Source organism: Plecotus auritus, assembly GCF_963455305.1.
Source record: "Plecotus auritus genome assembly, chromosome: 2".
Classification (NCBI taxonomy): Eukaryota; Metazoa; Chordata; class Mammalia; order Chiroptera; family Vespertilionidae; genus Plecotus; species Plecotus auritus.
The window spans coordinates 81,912,304-81,932,597 of record NC_137771.1 but is presented as its reverse complement, the minus strand read 5'-3'; the positions used below and the strand labels follow the sequence as shown (position 1 = coordinate 81,932,597).

The following is a 20,294-nucleotide window of genomic DNA, read 5'->3' as shown; positions in this document are numbered from 1 at the left end:
TACTTGCCAACCCATGTTGTTCAGTGCAGGAAAAATATTTGTTATTCTTTTACAACATTAACATATCTCAGAAAGTTATAGGGGGAAAACAACATAAGATCATATCAATAAAACTGTGAATAGAAACATATCCTTATAAAGTTTCCCTTCATTTTCTATTCCGGTGACCTTTTAGCTGTATGAATCCCTGGCTGGGATTATACTTCATCAAGTTTTTTGGTTTGGGGGCTTTCAGGGCACCACAGGTACAATTAAGAGACAACTATGAGAAAGACCAGGCTGCCAACCAAGCCTGAAAAGGCACCATAGAGTCTTTATACAGCCTCTTGTGGTCCTTAACGGGACCAGCTCACCACGAAATACAAACGGTGGCTACACTTCACTCGGTGATAGAGAGAAAATATTAAATCTCAAAGTAGACCCTTATAGGGTCTGGTTTATCCAAAAGACTGAAGGTTTTTTGCTTTGTTCATTTCTATTTTTTAAACACAGCAGCCCCCTTTTTCATCATAGGAAAAAAACACTTGCCAACTGCTTTAAGAAGCCAAGTTCACATAAGAAAGAAGTATTTATACTGGTGGGAATCAAGAAATCCACAAAAGATGCACTATCCACACCCTAAATGTTTCCCAACTACACTTAAACAGAATGAAGTGCTGTTCCAGTGGTCGGCAAACTCATTAGTCAACAGAGCCAAATATCAACAGTACAATGATTGAAATTTCTTTTGAGAGCCAAATTTTTTAAACTTAAACTTCTTCTAACGCCACTTCTTCAAAATAGACTCGCCCAGGCCATGGTATTTTGTGGAAGAGCCACACTCAAGGGGCCAAAGAGCCACATGTGGCTGGCGAGCCGCAGTTTGCCGACCACGGGTCTAGGCGGACTCGGACCAGCCCTTAAGGGAAAGTTCAGAAGTCCTGTGGGAAGGAGGATCGAGGAATATGCTTCTATCCCAGACAAGCCAAGTAAAGCCTTGGGGCTTTTCAGCTGGACTGATGCCAGAGCAGAGGTGGCCACTCTGCAGAAGTCAGCTCCACAGATCTGATGCAGGGAGTCACAGAACAAACCTGACCTCGCTTGTTAGTAACCATGACCAAGATGCCAATTTCCTCTGTGGGGTTTATGATTAGACCTCCTATAACCGTGTGGACAAGTCTTAAAATACAGGCATGCCCAAAGCAACCCATAACATAATGTCAGAACAGCAGAGGCTCCTGTGTGGAACTGCTGCAAGCAAAGTTACCGACTGACCCACCCAGCCCTGAGTCACATGTGATACAGATCTTTGAAAAGCTAACCCCGAGTCTCCACATAACGCATAACCTGCCCTACTGGGAATAGCAGCAATGGACTCAAAGTTACTGGCATGTGCTTTGGGAGCTCAGTAACCAAGGCAATTCCCTCTCCATAGCAGGGCCCTGACAGCAAAGCACATTAGAAGAGAAATTAGGGATGGGAGGGAAAATGCACCTATCATTCATATGCCTCACATCTGGCTACCGAAGAGGCACAAGGTGAAACATCACAGTGGGCTATGTTCTAAGAAATGGGAGAAAAAAATGGGAGGTCATACCCTGTCTTACTTGCAATTTGCGTTAAGCAAGACAGCATCATGTAGATCATGGCTGAATAAAACACTAGGAATGGCAATACAAGGCTGTACATAACACATACACAAAATAGTTCTCCTTTTCCTAAAGCAGCTGCACAAAGAGCACTCAAGATTTTAACACGATCAGTCATTTTATCAGTTTAAACATTGTCTGTCTCTCATCGCAGTTAATGCAGAAAAAAAATGGTTAAGCTCAATATTTGTGATTTGGAATTCTTAGGCCTTCTCATTTGTGAGGGTGTTTTTCCACTCTAAACAGGGGTGACAGCCATAGCAATTTTGATGAGTCTGAACTTGGCAGGTGGCTCAGCTCCAAGTCAGAGCACCTGGACGGTGCAAGAGCAGACAGGTCCTTCTCACATACCTGGGGGGTTGAGGAATGCACTGAACTTGAACCAGGTTTCAGTAAACCCCTCTCTCAAACAGTGCAACTCTCAGAAACTGTCACATGCAGTGACTTTAAATCTGGGTTAAGTTAAATGACCCACAACTATGGAGTTCAGATAAAGAAACTAAGGCTTAACTTGGTGACATGAAGTTTAAGTTTTAATCAACTATAGTAGTTTGCCATTAAGGCACCTGCTGGTAAAAGGATCTTGAGAAACTGGGCCATGAGGGTAAAAGTTCCATGGTGGCATCCAAGAGCGATCAGCATTGCAGTCCCTGGGAGTCTGACTTGTGGCATGGTGTGGGTGACTCACCCAGACGGATGTTTCCACCCCAGTGACAGCGCTGGGATAGTCAGGAGTTGGCACTGAAGCTTGGCGCCTTTTCTGTTGCCAGATGAAGTGGCTGACTCATAGGGGGGTGGGGGTGGAGGAGGTTTGGTACCCGGGACGAAAGAAAGAAATAAACCACCTTACCTGTGAGGATTGTGTAACAGAAAGGTTGTAGAGTTATTCAGGAGGGTGTTTTCACATAAAACAACTGTGGAAACAGCCAATGTTCTTCATTTCTACCGGATCAACAGTGTTTCACACTGTCTGTCTCTGATATAGAAGCAGGCTTGACTCGACATCTCCTCTGGACTGTGGGGTGCCCAATATCTACCGCACTTGAGGGGAGGCTAAGACAAAGCCCAAACCAAACACAGGTATTTAGGACTCTTAGAGCACTTCTGACAGGAGGGAGAATGCCTTCACTTGTTCCTGGCTAGGTTCCAAGTCAGAGCACTTCTATCTGATTTGCTGAACACAGCCTCTCCTGGGATCAGAGAGAAGAGAGAAGAGCCTGGGATTGCGGTAGAATCTATAGTCTTCACGCATCACTGTCATTGACCAAAATCTATGCTTGCCACTGCGTTCAGCTCGCTCACAGGTAGCAGGGGCTCTGAACCTCAGTTTCCTCATCTATAAAATGAGGACAATAAAGTTTCTACTCAACGGGGTGTTGCAAAATGACCTGCTGCAGGTATAGAGATGTGCACAGTGCTGGGAACCTGCTGCTCAGAACTATGTTCCCCTCTAAATATACTTAAGTTACATGATGTCTCTGGGGGCCAATAAATATTATTCTAAGGAATATATACAGACAAAGAAAGGAAGTGTGGAAGAAGGTGGGTGTGTAGATGAAAAAGGGGTCACATACTAAACCTGACAAGCTCAGGGGAAGCCTATATGAGGGGCTCTTTAAAAAGTAACCATATAGGATAGTCTGGACATAAAAATTTCTCACTAAAAGTGAGTCATGGTGGTTAGTCACAACCTTGGCCTGTGGCTTCCTTAACAAAGGTCAGTCTTTACCTAAGTAGCCTGTCCATTGTCTTTTTCTTTTTTAAAACAAAGTGATCATTTCTTCTTTTGTTTAAAAAATACATTTTTATTGATTTTAGAGAGGGAGGGAGAGGGAGAGGGAGAGGGAGAGGGAGAGGGAGAGGGAGAGGGAGAGAGAGAGAGAAACATCAATGAAGAGAGAGAATCATTGATCAGTTACCTCCTGCACACCCCACAATGGGGATCAAGCCTCAACCCAGGCATGTGCCCTTAATCGAACCTGGGACCCTTCAGTCCACAGGCTGACACTCTATCCACTGAGGCAACCTGGCTAGGGCTCTATAGTCCTTTTGCGTCCAAGATAATATACCTTTGAAATGTCAGAGTAATCCCCTTTTTCTGGATCCCTCAGAGTACAACCTGGCATCAGAGCTGGAGACCACAGAGCCCCTCAATGTTAACTTGTTCCCCACCTACCATCTCTACGTGCTGTAGATGATCATTATTAACTATACTGTGCCCACCAATGTAAAAGAAGTCTGTGTCTCAGGCTTACTTTTCATCCAATCCCAGAGATCTCCCCACTTTGCTTTCTCCCACCTCCCTAACCTATTACCAATGGATTTCATGTAACCTCCCTTATGCCTCCTCTTTTGATTGCAATGTATAAAATAAGCTGCAAAACTGCCATTGCCAGAAACATTTTCAAACTGTTTAGATTTTGCTTCTTGGCAATTGTGGTCAATTTGGCTCAAATAAACTCACAAAAATTCTCTACAGATCTGGACGTTTCTTACGTGGATAAGTGGGCTTAAAAAGAGAGACACATATACACATGCTTTAAAAAAACTACAATGTTAACTTAGCTCATGTATTTCAGAGAACTTTACTTAACTGACCTTCACTTATTCATTTCTCTGAATTAACCAGCATTCTCTCTTCCACCTGCAGAAAACACTGGAGCATGCCCACTGCATTGAAATTGCCCAGCGGCGAGACTGCTCTGGACTCCACCATCTGAGTTACCTTCTTACAGAAGGTCAGTTGTGTTTGCTCCTAAACTGCTTTATGTCAGTAGTACTTCTCTGTAATTATATAATTAATTAACAAATGAAAAAAGTTGCTAATTCTAAGAAAACTAAGTTGAATGCTTAGGAACAACTTGAGAAACATGAGTCACATAAGAACTGCCGAATTAGGTGTGACAACTTGTAGAAGACGACATAAGAGAAAAATCAAGAAGGATTTTGCAATTAGATTGTTTCATAAATGTATTTTAAGGTGACATGCACCATTTATAATGAATCTACTTTAACAAACTTTTTAAATGGTCAACCACCATAGCTTCTCATAACTACGATTTTGATAAACCTAACAACCAATGATTACTGAGTATTTACTCTGTGCATAGCACTTGCTGAGCACTTCATATATACTTTAACAGTAAAAACATCAATACAGTATGCTAAAACAACTATTTTGGAGCTCAGCTGAAAACATTAGTTCTATTTTAGCTGCTGTCAGCTTTTAGAATGCAGATGATACACAGTTAAACATTTTTAGAATGTAAATTTTGATGTACAGTTAAATAATGTGACACAGAAACCATTTCTACCTCTGAGCACATAAAATCTGCCATAATGGGAACAGAATCAAACACAGCTGCTTTCCCCACAGCAACGGCCCAGGCTGAGAGGCGCTCAGCTGTCCCCACACAGGATAAAGCAGCACTAGCAGGAGTACCACCTTTCTCCTGAACTGCAGGGCATTAACTATGCCTGAAAACACATGGCTTCAGCAAATTTGAGCAACATGCCATATGGAAATAATTGTTATATAATTTCTAAGTCAATAGTTTAGACTCTCTTAGGCCAGGAAATATTTATGCCCGCACTGATCCTCAGATATACCACACCAGACTGAGGTTTATTTTTGGCATGTATGTTTATGAAAAATATTCCCCTATAAGAAAGAAACTGACAAAAGGTTACTGGAAATCACTGCTATTGAACAACCTGACAGATTTTAGGGAGTGAGAAGACATGTTCTTTTATTGTTGAGAAGCCTTAATTCCCATGAGTAGTGATTCAAACATTTACAAAGACCTATTATCTGTTATGATGCCCTCAAGTTTAACAATATTTATTCTAATATAATAATTTTTTAAAAACGTGTTTTTATTGATTTCACAGAGAGAAGAAGGGAGAGGGGGAGAGAGAGAGAGAAACATTGATGTAAGAGGGAAACATTGATTGGCTGCTTCCTGACTGCCCCTTACCAGGGATTGAGCCTGCAACCCGGGCATGTGCCCTGACTGGGAACTGAACCAGTGACCTTCTAGTGAATGGAACGATGCTCAACCAACTGAGCCACACCAGCCAGGGATATAATATAATAATTTTGTAATCCTGAATGTGTATCTATGTGCATGTACGGTTGCAGGGGGAGGCTGTGTGTTTATGAGAAATGCCATGCTTTGGGTGCCTTATTCTGCAGGTTACTTCTGTTTTTTCTTAGCCCTGGCACAAGGGTTTTTGCTTTAAAGACTCAGAATTATATGCTAGGCAAGCATTATTATGACTAGATAACCAAAAGGTAAAATAAGAAGAAATAATATAGTTAAAGTGTAAAATGTCTCAAAGCATGATTCAGTGTAATTCAAATGGCTTAACAAACAAGTCTTTGATTTGCCTCTGAAAAGTCCACTTCAACAGCTGTTTGGCCAACATAAAATGTCTAATTCATGTTTTATCAGAGAGCTGGAGGAAATCTGAAATCTGTCTAGGCCAGGGATTTTTCAACCAGTGTGCTGCAAGAATTTGTAAAACATGAAATACCTAAATATTTCGTCAGGGGCACCTCTATTCCCTTAGGTTGTCAAATAAAAAAATGACAACAGTCAACACAACAACAGCCGCCTGGTGTAAATGAATCAAAATTATACCCATTTTTTTTTTTGTCAGATTGACAAAAAATATATTTTTTGATGTGCCACAGAATTTTAATAGTTTATGTGCCATGAGATGAAAAAGGTTGAAAATCACTGGTCCAGGCCATGTCTCCTCCTTTCACAGATGAGGAAACATATCCCCAAAGTTTATAGCTTGTGACAAAACCAGGTCTTGTAAACACTAGTACAATGTCTTTTCTTTCCAAAGATGCTACTACCCTTACTCCAGCTACATTGTGACAATAATAAAGATGATAAATACTATGTGAGTTTTCCCTATGTGCCAAGTACTGGCTTAAAAACTTCACATGAACAAGTCCTTTAGTCCTAAAGTCAGAACTATTATTATCTTTATTTAACATATGAAGAAACAGAAGCAAACTGAGATTAGTAACTCACCTGACTTTACAAAGATAGAAGGTGAAGCCATAATTTGAACCCATGTAGTCTGAGCCCACAGCCTTCAATCACTCCAATCCACTGCAATGCCATTACACATATTGTAGAACTAAGTATTTCTAAATCAGAAAGCCTCAAAGGTCTTACTATAGCTCTTAATGAATAGCATAACATAAACATAATTAAGAACTGAACATTTTACACACCACATGAAATTTAGAGTCCCTGTTTCTTTTTGTTCCTTCAGTTCATGCACTTACATTTCTCTCTCTCCTCCTGCTCTTTCTGCCCCCCAAGTTTTGAGAGCTGCCTTACAAGCTCTGATTCAGTATCAATGATGCCATTATTCACTGAGCCTGACAAGTAGGTTGGTTTTAAAACACACGTGCTTCCCCTTCTCCATTTCCCATCAGAGAATAAATGCTTATATCTTAAAGTTTCCATTCACAATTAAGAAGGAAATGTTTCCATTCACAATTAAGAAGGAATTGCTATTTTTTAATGAAGAAAAAGGAAATCAAATTACCCATCAACTAATCTACTAGTAACATATTTACTAGGCAGAGTACAAAGAATGCAAACAAACCGGAGAGGATAGCAAGCGAGATTTTACTTTCTGCTAAGGCAGTCACAGTATCTAAAGAATAAGAAATTTTCACCCACAATTTTGTAAGTAGACATTGCTCTATCAGCCTAAAGAATCCTATTTCAGGGCTAAATGGAACATAGTATTTGATGTAATCATACAAACTAAAATTTAGTAAATTTTAGGCTATCAGTATATTTAAAAATCAGTTTTATCTTTAAAAATATTTCTGAACATATTATTTATAATAAAGAGGTACAGAAATCTTAAGTTTCATACTTGAATTTTATGATCTGTACTTAATAAAATTATTTTTAATTTAAAAAATAGTTTGTCCTGCCCTAGCCGGTTTTGCACAGTGGGTAGAGCATCAGCCTGCAGACTGAAAGGTCCCAGATTCGATTCCGGATTCGATTCCAGTCAAGGGCACATGCTGGGGTTGCGGGCTCGGCGTGCAGGAGACAACTGATCAATGATTCTATCTCATCGTTGATATTTCTATCTTTCTTTCCCTCTCCCTTCCTCTCTGAAATCAATAAAAATATATTAAAAAATAATTTGTCCTATATTCAAGGACATGAATGATTATTGCAGAAGGCTAGAATGGCCTCTCTGAGCAATAATGGAGGATGTGATTCTAGGAGATATTGAAAAAAAAACAATCTTCCTTAGGCATTATTTTAATCACATCACTCCAAAAGTCCCCCCCCCCTTTTTTTTTTTTTACCATATCAGTCTAAATTTCTTAGTCTAGCTTTTAAAATTTCTTATTATTTGGCTTCACTCAATATGTACAAATGGATCTTCCACTGTTTCCCCCAAGATGCACCTTCTGCTCGGATGCTCTCTCTCACTTCTGCACCTTCACTTATGGTTAAGACAAATGATGTACTGTTTATGGACACCCTCCTTGAATCAGCATATTAAGTTACCTATTTAACCCTTGTAATAGCATATGAGATGGGAACTATCATTTCCATGTTTCCTATTTTACAAAAAAGAAACTGTATCTCAGAGACTTTAAATTGTCTAAGAGAACCAAAGCAGGCATCCTGAGTCTTAAACCCAGGTGTGACCTCTGAGTCCATGTGCTGTCCTTGATATCATGCTGCTTCCTCCTGCCTGGATGCCCTCTATACTACCCTTTGACTAAACCTATGCTAACCATCTATGTCCAGTTCCAGTCCCATCTCCTCTAGGATGCCTTCCCCGGCAATTGTACACTTGCCAGATTTTGCTTCTCCCGGGTTTTTCCATAGCACTTAAAACTTGTAAAATTTAGAGTTTAAGTATTATATCAAAAATGTTTACTGTTGTTTGTTATGCATTCTTTTGCTTTCCAACTTAGTTTTTAATTTCTCAAAGGCTTCCTAGGCTGCACACACAGTAGGGGATTCATGAATACTTAAGGAACTATTCTGGCTTCCTGGGTTATATTAGAGGAACAAACAATAACACTGGCTGGAGTACAGAATGGGTGGTAGGGAGTCATGGAGCAGAAGGAGGAGAGGGCAGACTGGGGCTATCTAATAAAGGACCTTAAATACCATCCAAGAAGTACAGTTTAAATCTATAAGTGATGAGCAGTCCTTGAAAGTATATGCGAATTGAATGAGAAGAATTCTAATTTAGAAAGATGTATCTAGCTGTATCCTGAATCACATCAACACAACAGGATGAGACTGGGCTTTGTAGAGCCGTAGCATTTGTCCTCATTTGTTTCTGTTACAGAAGGAAATGTTTTACTTTTGTTGGTTATTTATATCCAAAAGCACACACCCAGCACAAAAATACACACAGTGCTAACAGTCAAGGCAGACTGCTCCAGACTCTGTAGAATTTATTTATTTATTTAATTCATTATTTTATTTTTAAATTTAATTTACTGGGGTGACATTGATTAATAAAATTATACAGGTTTTATGGACACAGACTCCATGGAATTATTATCTAAAGTCCCAAAGGACCAATAAAAAGACACATTAATTATAACCAACATTAAGGACTATTCATTCACATTAATAAAATACACAGCTGATGTTGCAAAACTGATGCTTGAAAAGAAAGACCAATTTACCCAATGTGAATAGCAGAGGGAATTTTCCTAGTTCAAGATTGTTAACTTTTGAAAAATATACACATATCAAATAATTTCTCAACAAGTTTGCTTTAGGTGGCAAGGAAAAGGCTATCAATAAAATTCCTTACAAGCAAGCAACTTCCTTTTACTCTCTAAAGCCTACATCCTCTCAATTCTTTCCTCACTTTTTCTTTTTTTTAAGTAAATGGAAAAGTCAGTCAGCTGATCCTATATAATAAAGAGGTAATATCTAAATGGCCATTTACACCATGAAGCGTAACAACCTAATGGTCGCTTAGGCTTTTATTATATAGACTAGCAGGAGGGTGGGCAGCAAGCTACAAGAGGAGAGCTACAGGAGGGCAGGGCAGTGGGTGGAGAGCTACAGGAGGGCAGGGCAGTGGGTGGAGAGCTACAGGAGGGCAGGGCAGTGGGTGGAGAGCTACAGGAGGGCAGGGCAGTGGGTGGAGAGCTACAGGAGGGCAGGGCAGTGGGTGGAGAGCTACAGGAGGGCAGAGAGATATGAGTGGTGGTGGGCCCAGCAGCCTCCCCGAGGAAAGTGGCAGTGAGCTATTCATGCACGGATTCGTGTGCTGGGCTCCTAGTAGTCTTATAAGTAGAAATGAGGAGAAAACACTCATTATGACCATACTAGAGGCCTGGTGCATGAAATTCATGCACTGGGGGAGGGGTGAGTGTCCCTCAGCCCAGCCTGCGCCCTCTCGCAGTCCAGGAGCCCTGGCTCCTTACCACCCACCTGCTCGCTGTTCCGTACTGCTCGGCTCACTGCTCCTTAGTGCTGCCGTGGAGGCAGGAAAGGCTCCCACCACCGCCGCTGCACTCGCCAGCTGTGAGCTTGGCTTCTGGCTGAGCGGGGCTCCCTCTGTGGGAGCGCACTGACCACCAGGGGATAGCTCCAGCGCTGAGCATCTGCCCCCTGGTGGTCAGTGCGCATCATAGCAACCTGTCATTCTGGTTGTTCCACCATAATGGTCGCTTAGGCTTTTATTATATAGACTAGAGGCCCAGTGCACGAAATTCGTACACCAGGGCGGGGGGTGTCCCTCAGCCCAACCTGCACCCTCTCCAATCTGGGACCCCTCAAGGGATGTCCGACTGCCCGTTTAGGCCCGATCCTAGCAGGCCTGCTCTCCCTGTGGCCACAGCCATCTTGGTTGGGTTTATTTGTATATTTGCTCCTGATTGGCTTGTGGGCGTGGTTTATGGGTATAGCAGAGGTACGGTCAATTTGCATATTACTCCTAGTAGGATCGGGCCTAAAAGGGCAGTCGGACATCCCTATCACAATCCAGGACTGCTGGCTCCCAACTGCTCGCCTGCCTGCTTTCCTGATTGCCCCTAACCGCTCTGCCTGCCAGCCTGATCACCCACTAACCACTCCCCTGCCAGCCTGATTGATGCCTAACTGCTCCCCTGCCAGCCTATTTGCCCCTAACTTCCCTCCCCTGCAGGTGTGGTCACCCCTACCTGCTCTCCCCTGCAGGCCTGGGTCCCCCCCAACTGCCTTCCCTGCAGGCCCAGTCACCCCCAACATCCCGCCTCTGCCGGCCTGGTCACCCCTAACTGCCCTCCCCTGCAGGCCTGGACCCTCCCAAATGCCCTCCCCTGCTGGCCATCTTGTGTGCACATGGGAGCAGTCTTCTTTGACCACAAGGGGGCAGCCATCTTGTGTGTTGGAGTGATGGTCAATCTGCATATTGTTCTTTTATTAGATAGGATAGAGGCCTGGTGCATGGGTGGGGGCCAGCTGGTTTGCCCTGAAAGGTGTCCCGGATCAGGGTGGGGGTTCCCTTGGGGCATGAGGTGGCCTGGGCGAGGGGCCTGTGGTGGTTTGCAGGCCGGCCATGTCCCCCGGCAACCCAAGCGGAGGCCCTGGTATCTGGGGTTTATTTATCTTCTACAATTGAAACTTTGTAGCCTTGAGCGGAGCCAAGCCTTCTGTTCACTCCGTGGCGGCAGCCATTTCTGTTGGTATTTATTTATCTTCTATAATTGAAACTTTGTAGCCTTAAGCGGAGGCCAAGGCAGGCCAGGGCTGCAGAAGCTTGGTTTCCTCCATCACCGGGGGCAACCCTAGCCTCCTGCTCTCTCCAGCTCTGTGGCTGCTGCCATTTTTGTTGGGATTTATTTATCTTCTATCATTGAAACTTTGTAGCATTGAGTGGAGGCCTGGGCCGGCAAGGGCAGGCAGAAAGCTTGGCTTCCTCCATTGCCGGGGAAACCCAAGCCTCCCTCCTGCTCTCCCTGTGGCCACAGCCATCTTGGTTGGGTTTATTTGCATATTCACTCCTGATTGGCTTATGGGCGTGGTTTATGGGTGTAGCAGAGGTACGGTCAATTTGCATATTACTCTTTTATTAGATAGGATATCCAGGAAAGGTGGACCCAATTAGAAGGGAAGGAATCAGACTCTCTTCACTAAACCAAATGCTTCGCTCTTAAGCTGAAGCAATTGTGATGAACTTCTAGGAAAGGCTAAGATTCACCTATGATCACAAATAATAAAATTAGCAGTCATTTATGTCTGACAGAATAGGGATAAAATGTCTCATGATAAACCAATAGCAAAATGTGGAGCTAGGAGGCAGGTGTGTTTGGCTCATATCACCACGGGCTGCTTCAGAACACTCAGGACGCATGGGAGTCCTGGAAACAAATGGCTCCTGTGCTTTGCTTAACCAGAGCTGTGCATTGGCTGAAAGTTAACAACAGGGAAAGGCATGGCACATTAAACCTCTTCTTATGTGACCATCACAACAGCTACCATTTATGACTTGAGATGGTTCCCCCATTATCTCTAACCCTTGGAGCACCCCTGAAGATACTAATATTCCCTTTACAGGCTGAAAACAACAACACCACCTGTCCAGGACTTTTCAGCAAGTAGTGGGTTGAGTCAAATCCTGAAATCAAATCTACTGACTGACTTCCAAGCCCATGCACTAGATTGGAAAGAATGACTGCGAATTTTATGGGGAAAACAGAACTCCAGAATAATTAAAGAAAATAGGTGTAATGGAAAAAGAGGCCAGAAGCCCAACCATCAGCTGCAGAAAGAGAGCCAACTTACCAGCATACTTTGCGGTGTTAGATTCATCCATGGACCAAAAGCAATAATCAAAGGCAAATACCTGAATGAAAGAACAAAATATTAAACTTAAAAATTAATTAACTTCTATGAATCAGACTGCAAAAAAAATTCACTGATGAAGATGAGAATGCCTGCTACTGTCACCATAGGTTTGATGCTTTGTTAACCCTGAAGTTTCTTTTAGACTAAACAGATGGTTATCTTCTTGTATTAGACTAAGTTATATACGAAAATTGCTATTTATCCATAATTCAAACAAGCATACATCTTAACCAACATTTTAAAAAATGATACATTTAGTGAGAAAAAACAATGACTTCTCTCCAAGCCAACAGTTCCACAGTTCCAGCATCTGCTGTAACCCTCCGGCTGGATCTCCCAGAGCTTCTCAAGAAACACTAAAGTGATCAACTTTCACTTAAAGCAATTCCTCTAACTTTCCATGACGCTACTATTTCCAGCATAGCCAAGGCGCAAAACTCTCCACGCTGCCATCTTGGACACCATTCCCGCTTGTTTCAGCATGCAATCTTGGACCCAGTGCTAAGAGATCAGTAATTCACCCTTGCATGCATTCATCTTCTGTATAGTTACTGAGTGCCTGTGTTATCAGGACAGCAGATGCTGCCTCCCTAAGTCCCTCACCTAATCACTGTTTTCCATGCGTATAACCACCACCCATGTTCCGGCCATCATTATTAAATGCATAAGGCAACATTCCCTAAAATGTGGCCCAAAGAACAGTAGTTTCTTGAGATAGTCCATAAAAAGATTAAATCATGTTAGAAACTGTGTACATGTTGCCCTATTTGAGATTCTCAATATTAAAGGCTCTGAAAAGCCCTCCAGTAAAAACCCATTTAATTGTTTAACTTTTTATTTCTCCAATTAATTTTGGTGAGGAGACCCTTTCTTGAGTAACACCTGTTAACATGCCTTGAAACTAGTATTTCTCTATATACCTACCTTAGCTAACTCTGGCCCAGATGCCTCAGCAGCCACTTTCTCCTGGGTTCCCTTTTATAGCCTTTTCTCCATGTAGTCCAAATAGCAAATTACAAAACTTACGGACAGGGACCCTTTAATGCTTAATCATTTCCAAGGGATCTCAAGCTCTGAGCAAACAGAACCCAGGCTCTTTGACCTGGCATTTGAGACTGGCCACAATGAGGCTTTTCCAGCCCAAGTCCCCCATCTTCTTCATGCTTCAGCTGAGCTGGTCAGCACCTTGGAGTTACAATCGATCTCTGTTGGTATTCTCTTTATTCCCACCTTTCAAAATGCTTCATACTCCTTACAGCCCAATTCAATGTATTTTTCTTCCAGGAAGCATTCCTTGGTTTAATTCCAAGGAATTAGCTGTGTCTTCTCTTAACTCTCACGACACTGTTTAATCCTTTTTGTGACACCTACCCCAATTATTCTATTTTTCACTTATCGTGTATATTATCTCTGCATACGTTTCAAACCCACGGGTAGACTAAGTCCCTTGAAAGCAGGAACCAGACCTGATTCCTATTTCTATACTTCAGTGTTCAAAGTAATTATTTGTAATTATTTATTGAATGATTAATGACAGTGAGACCTGACATGAAAGCAGGTACTTTCTCCATCTGTCAAAAGATTAAGTTATGCTCTGAATAGTTCCAGTACTATATATACTTCAGTGCTTTTAAAACGGATTCAGGTAGGCACACAACTTACATCATCAATCTCAAGTCCAAATTTAGTTTTGTTACTTATACAAACATTCACTCTGGCCTTACAATAAACAAGGCTAGAATGAACAGCTATGAAACAATAGCCTCAGCCACAGAGTGTGGAATATTTATTGCATTCAGAGGCTGTTGCAATGACTCCGGAGACCACACAGGCGTAATCCAGTTAATCATCCTGCCTCTGGTAGGACTGAGCTTCAACACTTTTCCTGAGATGAAGATCTGTCTTATTTTTAAACATTTCCAGAAAAGGAGATTCCACAACCTCCTTTGAATGGCATCTTATACCACTTACTGTTCATTCCCAGGGCATTTTCCTTTCCTTTTGTCCCAAGTCAATTCTCCTTACTTCAAATGACCAATAGAGGCTATTTTCCAATTTTTGTGTATTTTATTGTTTTCTTCTAGAGTCTCAATGAATTCCTCTTAGTTGCTATATAAATGAAGTATGAATCTATCTCCTACTCATTTTCACACCTAGCTAAAACTTATTTTTTTAGTTTGCTATTCTGCTAGAGATTTACATTCACAGTGACACCCCTTGAAGTAAAATGAAATCTACTTCAAATCTTCAGGGTCTACTTCTCAATTAATAATCATTCCAAAATTCTGTTACAACCTCCATTCCTAACAAACAAACAATAGTTTAAGGCTGTTTTTGCTCATAGAAAGATAAAAATTTTTATTTTAAGTGTTTGTCCCCTAATATTCAGACAAATGTTAAAACTGCAGAGGAGAAAAGGGACTGACAGTACTGATAGATTCAACTGTTCTTTGCTTGTCGAATACCAGCCTATCCCTGAACTGAATTATGTCTAAGATTTCAAAGCCTTTGATCACAGGTGTTTTAGAATGCTCATCCCTCAAACCAGTCATGGTTATCATTTTACTAAACATTTACCAGTAAGAAAGCTGAAGCCCAGAAATTGGAGGGGTTTCCCTAAAGCAAGTGAATAGAAAAATTGTTATAATTGTTTTAATGCATGCCATAAGTGATCATCCCCTCTATGGACTTGGACAGCACCTGCAGCTCCCGTGGCACTAGGCCACGTGTTGTTCAGCGTGGTCTCACCTCCACTCTAAAGGTGAAGCCATCAGGGCACTTCGGCTCACGCACTTCATAGTGCCTGTGTCAGTACCTCATACAGAGCAACTGCTGTACGTAGCATCTCTTCAATAAAAAAACATAATACCAGGAGAAGGAGTTGGAATGCAGACAAGAATACAGAATGGATGTGAGAACTGTTCTGAATAAAAACAGGTTCAAACTGCAAGATATATTTTTAGGTGTTTCATTATATTCAGATGCATGTTCTGGGGAAACTTGGTTCCATCAATGGTTAAAACAGATTTGGTCACAAGGTGAGCACTGGGGTCCTCTTCCATACCATCATTCCATGTTTCATGTGGATGAACAAGTATGGTCACATCATGTATATAGTTTGCACAGAAATTGAAACAATTATTTGTTTGACTGTTGTTAGTTATGACTGTCACTAAAAGAGTTTCAAAGATATTTCAAATCATTTACTTATCATTTTGTCCAGTCATTTTCCTTGAAATCTTGGTAGTATTATAAACTATCCACAAAATATTATCTTTCTTTTCATGGGCAAAATTTACTTAAAATTTAACCACAAAAGGTCTATAACAAAAGGGTACATGATTTTCTTAGGTTTAACAGAAGTTTTGGTTTTCCAATACAAAATCCATTGATATTTCAAAAGAGATAACAAAACTATTTTCTTGAGATTCCTTGGAAACTGACCACCTTAAAAAAAAATTACTTTTGAGGAGAAACCAAGATAGCGGCATAGGTAAACAGCTAAACTGCTGCCTCACACAACAATTTCAAAACTACAACTAAAAGACAAAACAGACATCATCCAGAACCACAGGAAAGCTGACTGGGTGGAAATTCTACAACTAGAAGGAAAGAGAAAAGCACACGAAGACTCAGAGGAGCTGCAAAAGGCTGAGGTACGGAGACGCGTGCACGCGGAGAGGATGGGCGGTTGAGTGCCTGGCTGGCTATCCCAAGTGGGAGGGAGACGGAAGCTCCAGACTGCACTGAACCCCAGTTCCGGGTGAGACCCTGGGGACCCAGACTCATTTGGGGGGAATCTGGACTGTCAGGAAAGAGAAAAGCACACTGAGACTCAGGGGAGCTGTGAAAGGCAGAGGTCTGGTGGCGCACGCGCACGAGTGCGAGCAGAGAGGACTGACTGCTGAGTGCACCACTGGCTTTCTAAAGCAGGAGGGAAAAGGAAGCTCCCGACTGCGCTGAACTCCGGTTCCGGGTGAGAATCTGGGAACCCAGACCCATTTGGGGAGAAACTGGACTGTCTGGTAGTGGGCAAAACTCGAGGGCGGCTTTCTCTCAGAGGTGCTTGCAGCAAATACCAAGGGTCACTGAGACCCAGGGGCCTCATAGGGCAGGGCTGATGGGAAGTCAAGGCTATCAGCTCCGCCCTGAGACTCCGCCCCATCCAAGCTGAGCACAGAGGCTTTTGCAATTTTGCAAGTCTTGTCTCATAAGGGTGTCTCCTGCACAGAAGTTCTCCCAGTGTAGACACAGCTGATCCTTACAGCCAATTGGCCTGGAGGTCAATTCCTCCCAGTGATACCAACAACAATCAAGACTTAACTACAACTAGGCTGTGCACACAATCCACAAAGGGGTGCACCAAGAGTGTCCACCTCAGGTAACTGGGGAGGCTGAGCCACTGGGCCCTATAGGACACCTAGCACACAAAGCTACTCTACCAACAAAGGGAAGCAGCCAAAATGCGAAGACAAAGAAAAAGATCACAAATGAAAGAAATGAAGGAAAGCAAATGACTGGATATAGAGTTCAAAACCACGGTTATAAGGTTTTTCAAGAATTTCCTAGAAAAGGCCGATAAATTTAGCGAGACCCTCGAGGATATGAAAAAGGACCAACTAGAAATTAAACATACAATGACTGAAATAAAAAATATTATACAGAGACTAACAGCAGACTAGAGGACCACAAGAATCAAGTCAAAGATTTGAAATACAAAGAAGCAAAAAACACTCAACTGGAAAAGAAAAAAGAATCCAAAAATATGAAGATAGTGTAAGGAGCCTCTGGGACAACTTCAAGCATACCAACATCAGAATTATGGGGGCACCAGAAGAAGAGAGAGAGCAAGATACTGAAAACCTATTTGAAGAAATAATGACTGAAAACTTCCCTCACCTGGTGAAAGAAATAGACTTACAAGTCCAGGAAGTGCACAGAACCCCAAACAAAAGGAATCCAAAGAGGACCACACCAAGACACATCATAATTAAGATGCCAAGAGCAAAAGACAAAGAGAGAATCTTAAAAGCAGCAAGAGAAAAACAGTTAATTACCTACAAGGGAGCACCCATACGACTGTCAGCTGATTTCTCAACAGAAACTATGCAGGCCAGAAGGGAGTGGCAAGAAATATACAAAGTGATGAATAGCAAGAACCTACAACCAAGATTACTCTACCCAGCAAAGCTATGATTCAGAATTGAAGGTCAGATAAAGAGCTTCACAGATAAGAAAAAGCTAAAGGAGTTCATCAACACCAAACCAGTATAATATGAAATGCTGAAAGGTATTCTTTAAGAAGAGGCAGAAGAAGAAAAAGGTAAAGATAAAAATTATGAACAACAAATACATACCTATCAACAAGTGAATCTAAAAATCAAGTGAATTAAAAATCTGATGAATAGAATAAACTGATGAATATAATAGAATCAGGGTCATAGAAAGGGACTGGACTGATAATTCTCAGGGGGAAAGGGGTGTGGGGGGTATGGGAAAAGACTGGACAAAAATCATACACCTATGGATGAGGACAGTGGGGGTGGTGGTAAGGGCAGAGGGTGGGGTGGGAACCGGGTAGAGGGGAGCTATGGGGGGAAAAAAGAGGAACAACTGTAATAATCTGAACAATAAAGATTTATTAAATTAAAAAAAAGAAAAAAATTACTTTTTTCAAAGTCAGCATATTAGAGAAATATGCTAAATAAGATTTCTAACTCATTTCATAAGAATTCCTAAATGCTTATTTCATCTATTCATTATGGAGTCATTGGTATCTTAAAGAGTGTGGGAGATGGGGAACTTCTTAAAATGCATAGGACTCAGTAAAAAAATAAATGGATTTTGGAGACTGAGTGTAAATCTCATATTTCATCAATGCCAATCAACACTGTGAGAAATTTATTTGTAAAGACATCTATACCTTCCAAGTGCCTTCAACTAGAAAAAGAGCCAAAAGTACAGATGTTCTCTAGTTGTTTTAAAATCTGAAAGCCATTGTCTTCATTGTTTTCAATAAAATGTGACTCCACCCCCTCAGAATCCCACTCCTTCCTCTTCATTTGCAACTTGTAAAATTCATAACAGCATCTAATTCCCTGCAGCTTGCAGTCCACATCTGCTCTACCTTCATCACTCTCTTAAAAATGTTAGCTCTGCATCTTTGTGAACCACTGAACAGCTAGCGAAGTTACTACCAGTTGTTTTTAATAAGTCTGTTGAGTGATGTGTATTCTGAGGCAAAGGAGTTCCAGGACTTGGGAGCAGAATCCTGCATTGCCAAACTCCACCCTTAACCAAAAGTCCAATCTCTGTTGGCATTTCAACTAAATTCCATTTGCAACTTTGAAAAAAAGGAAGAAAGAATCTTCTACATTCTTTTAAGAACCAGAAGATATCAACATGTTCTAAGAAATGTTTGGCTCAGTGATTAGAACACTGGCCTGTGGACCAACGGTTCGTGGGTTTGAATCCTGGTCAAGGGCATGTACCTCAGTTGCAGGTTACGTGCAGGAGGCAACCAATCGATGTGTCTCTCCTCCCCCTTGTCCTTTACTCTCTCTAGAAATCAGTGGAAAAAGAATCCTCGGTGAAGATTAAAAAAAAAAAAAAAAAAGGACATTTGCTAGTCATTTTCCTGATCCATAAAACCAAATGTAAAGGTACTTTCCCTGGCATCACCTCTGTATGTTTCCTTTCATTCTTTCTACTTGTATGCTTTCTCTACTACATTCTCCAATTGTAAAAAGTTTAATCCAGAAAGCAATCAACAAATGCCTATTTGCCACTTTTCTGTTTTAGGTATCTTAGGAAACTCAAGTATTAGGCATGTTTTTGTTGTCACCTAGTTGTTTAAAATGTAGTTGAAAAGACAAAACAATTATTTTTAAAAATAAAAAGTATACTTTTTTCAAAATCAATTTAATATCGCTCATAACCCTTCTCCAGGCAGAAAGTGATAATTTTATCTATTCTCTAGATAATTTAATTTTATGCAAAGAAATATTTCCAAACACGAACATCAGATTTTTTGCAAAGTGAATCAAAGCCTACTCCCTTTCAATTTGCCCTCATTAAAATCTTTCAATGTCATCTCAAATGTCACTCCTTATGAAGCCTTTCTTAAGGACACTGCTTATTACTCTGAATTTCATACCAGTCTAACTAGATTGTGTGTGTGTGTGTGTGTGTGTGTGTGTGTGTGTGAGAGAGAGAGAGAGAGAGAGAGAGAGAGAGAGAGAGAGAGAGAGAGAGAGGGGTTCTCTTTGTTTTGCTACATTACTAATTCTTAGAGGACAAGACCATGGTTTTCCTAATGCTTTTATGGTCCATAATTCCACCAATCTAAAATACTCTGAGAAGGTATTTTTAAAAGCAACATCTTGGTGAACTACCTTTTAATTAACTAATCTTGTAAAACTGTGTTTTCACATAGGATGGCTGCTTAGAATGTACACAGTGAGTGTGAATTCTCTGCAGCGCTGCAATCTATAATAATAAAAGTGTAATATGCAAATTGACCGAACGACCAAACAGCAGAACGACCGTCCAGACAACCTTCCGGATAACCACGCTATGACACGCACTGGTGCCACGCCAGCCAAGGCAGGTGTGATGCGATTGGTCGGGGGGCCCAGCCATCACCCCATGATCGCTCCACAGAGGGAGGCCCAGGCCACCCTCTGCACGGCAATCAATTGTGGAGCCCCAGCTGGGTGATCCATCTGGGGGCCCCATGATCAATCGCTCCACAGAAGGAGGCCCAGGCCACTGGCCAGCAACACTGTGGCGGGTGTGT

At 41.6% G+C, this 20,294-nt stretch overlaps 1 protein-coding gene across 5 annotated transcripts in view; it reads right to left on the bottom strand.

Moving 5' to 3' along the window:
• Positions 1-20,294, bottom strand: part of KIF13A (kinesin family member 13A) — a 217,167-nt gene that overhangs the window by 92,061 nt on the left and 104,812 nt on the right. For all 5 annotated transcript variants that reach the window (XM_080658276.1, XM_080658277.1, XM_080658279.1 and 2 more), the window contains exon 4: positions 12,434-12,494. In XM_080658276.1, the coding sequence (XP_080514402.1) occupies positions 12,434-12,494 (61 nt within the window). The remainder of the gene's footprint in view (positions 1-12,433; positions 12,495-20,294) is intronic.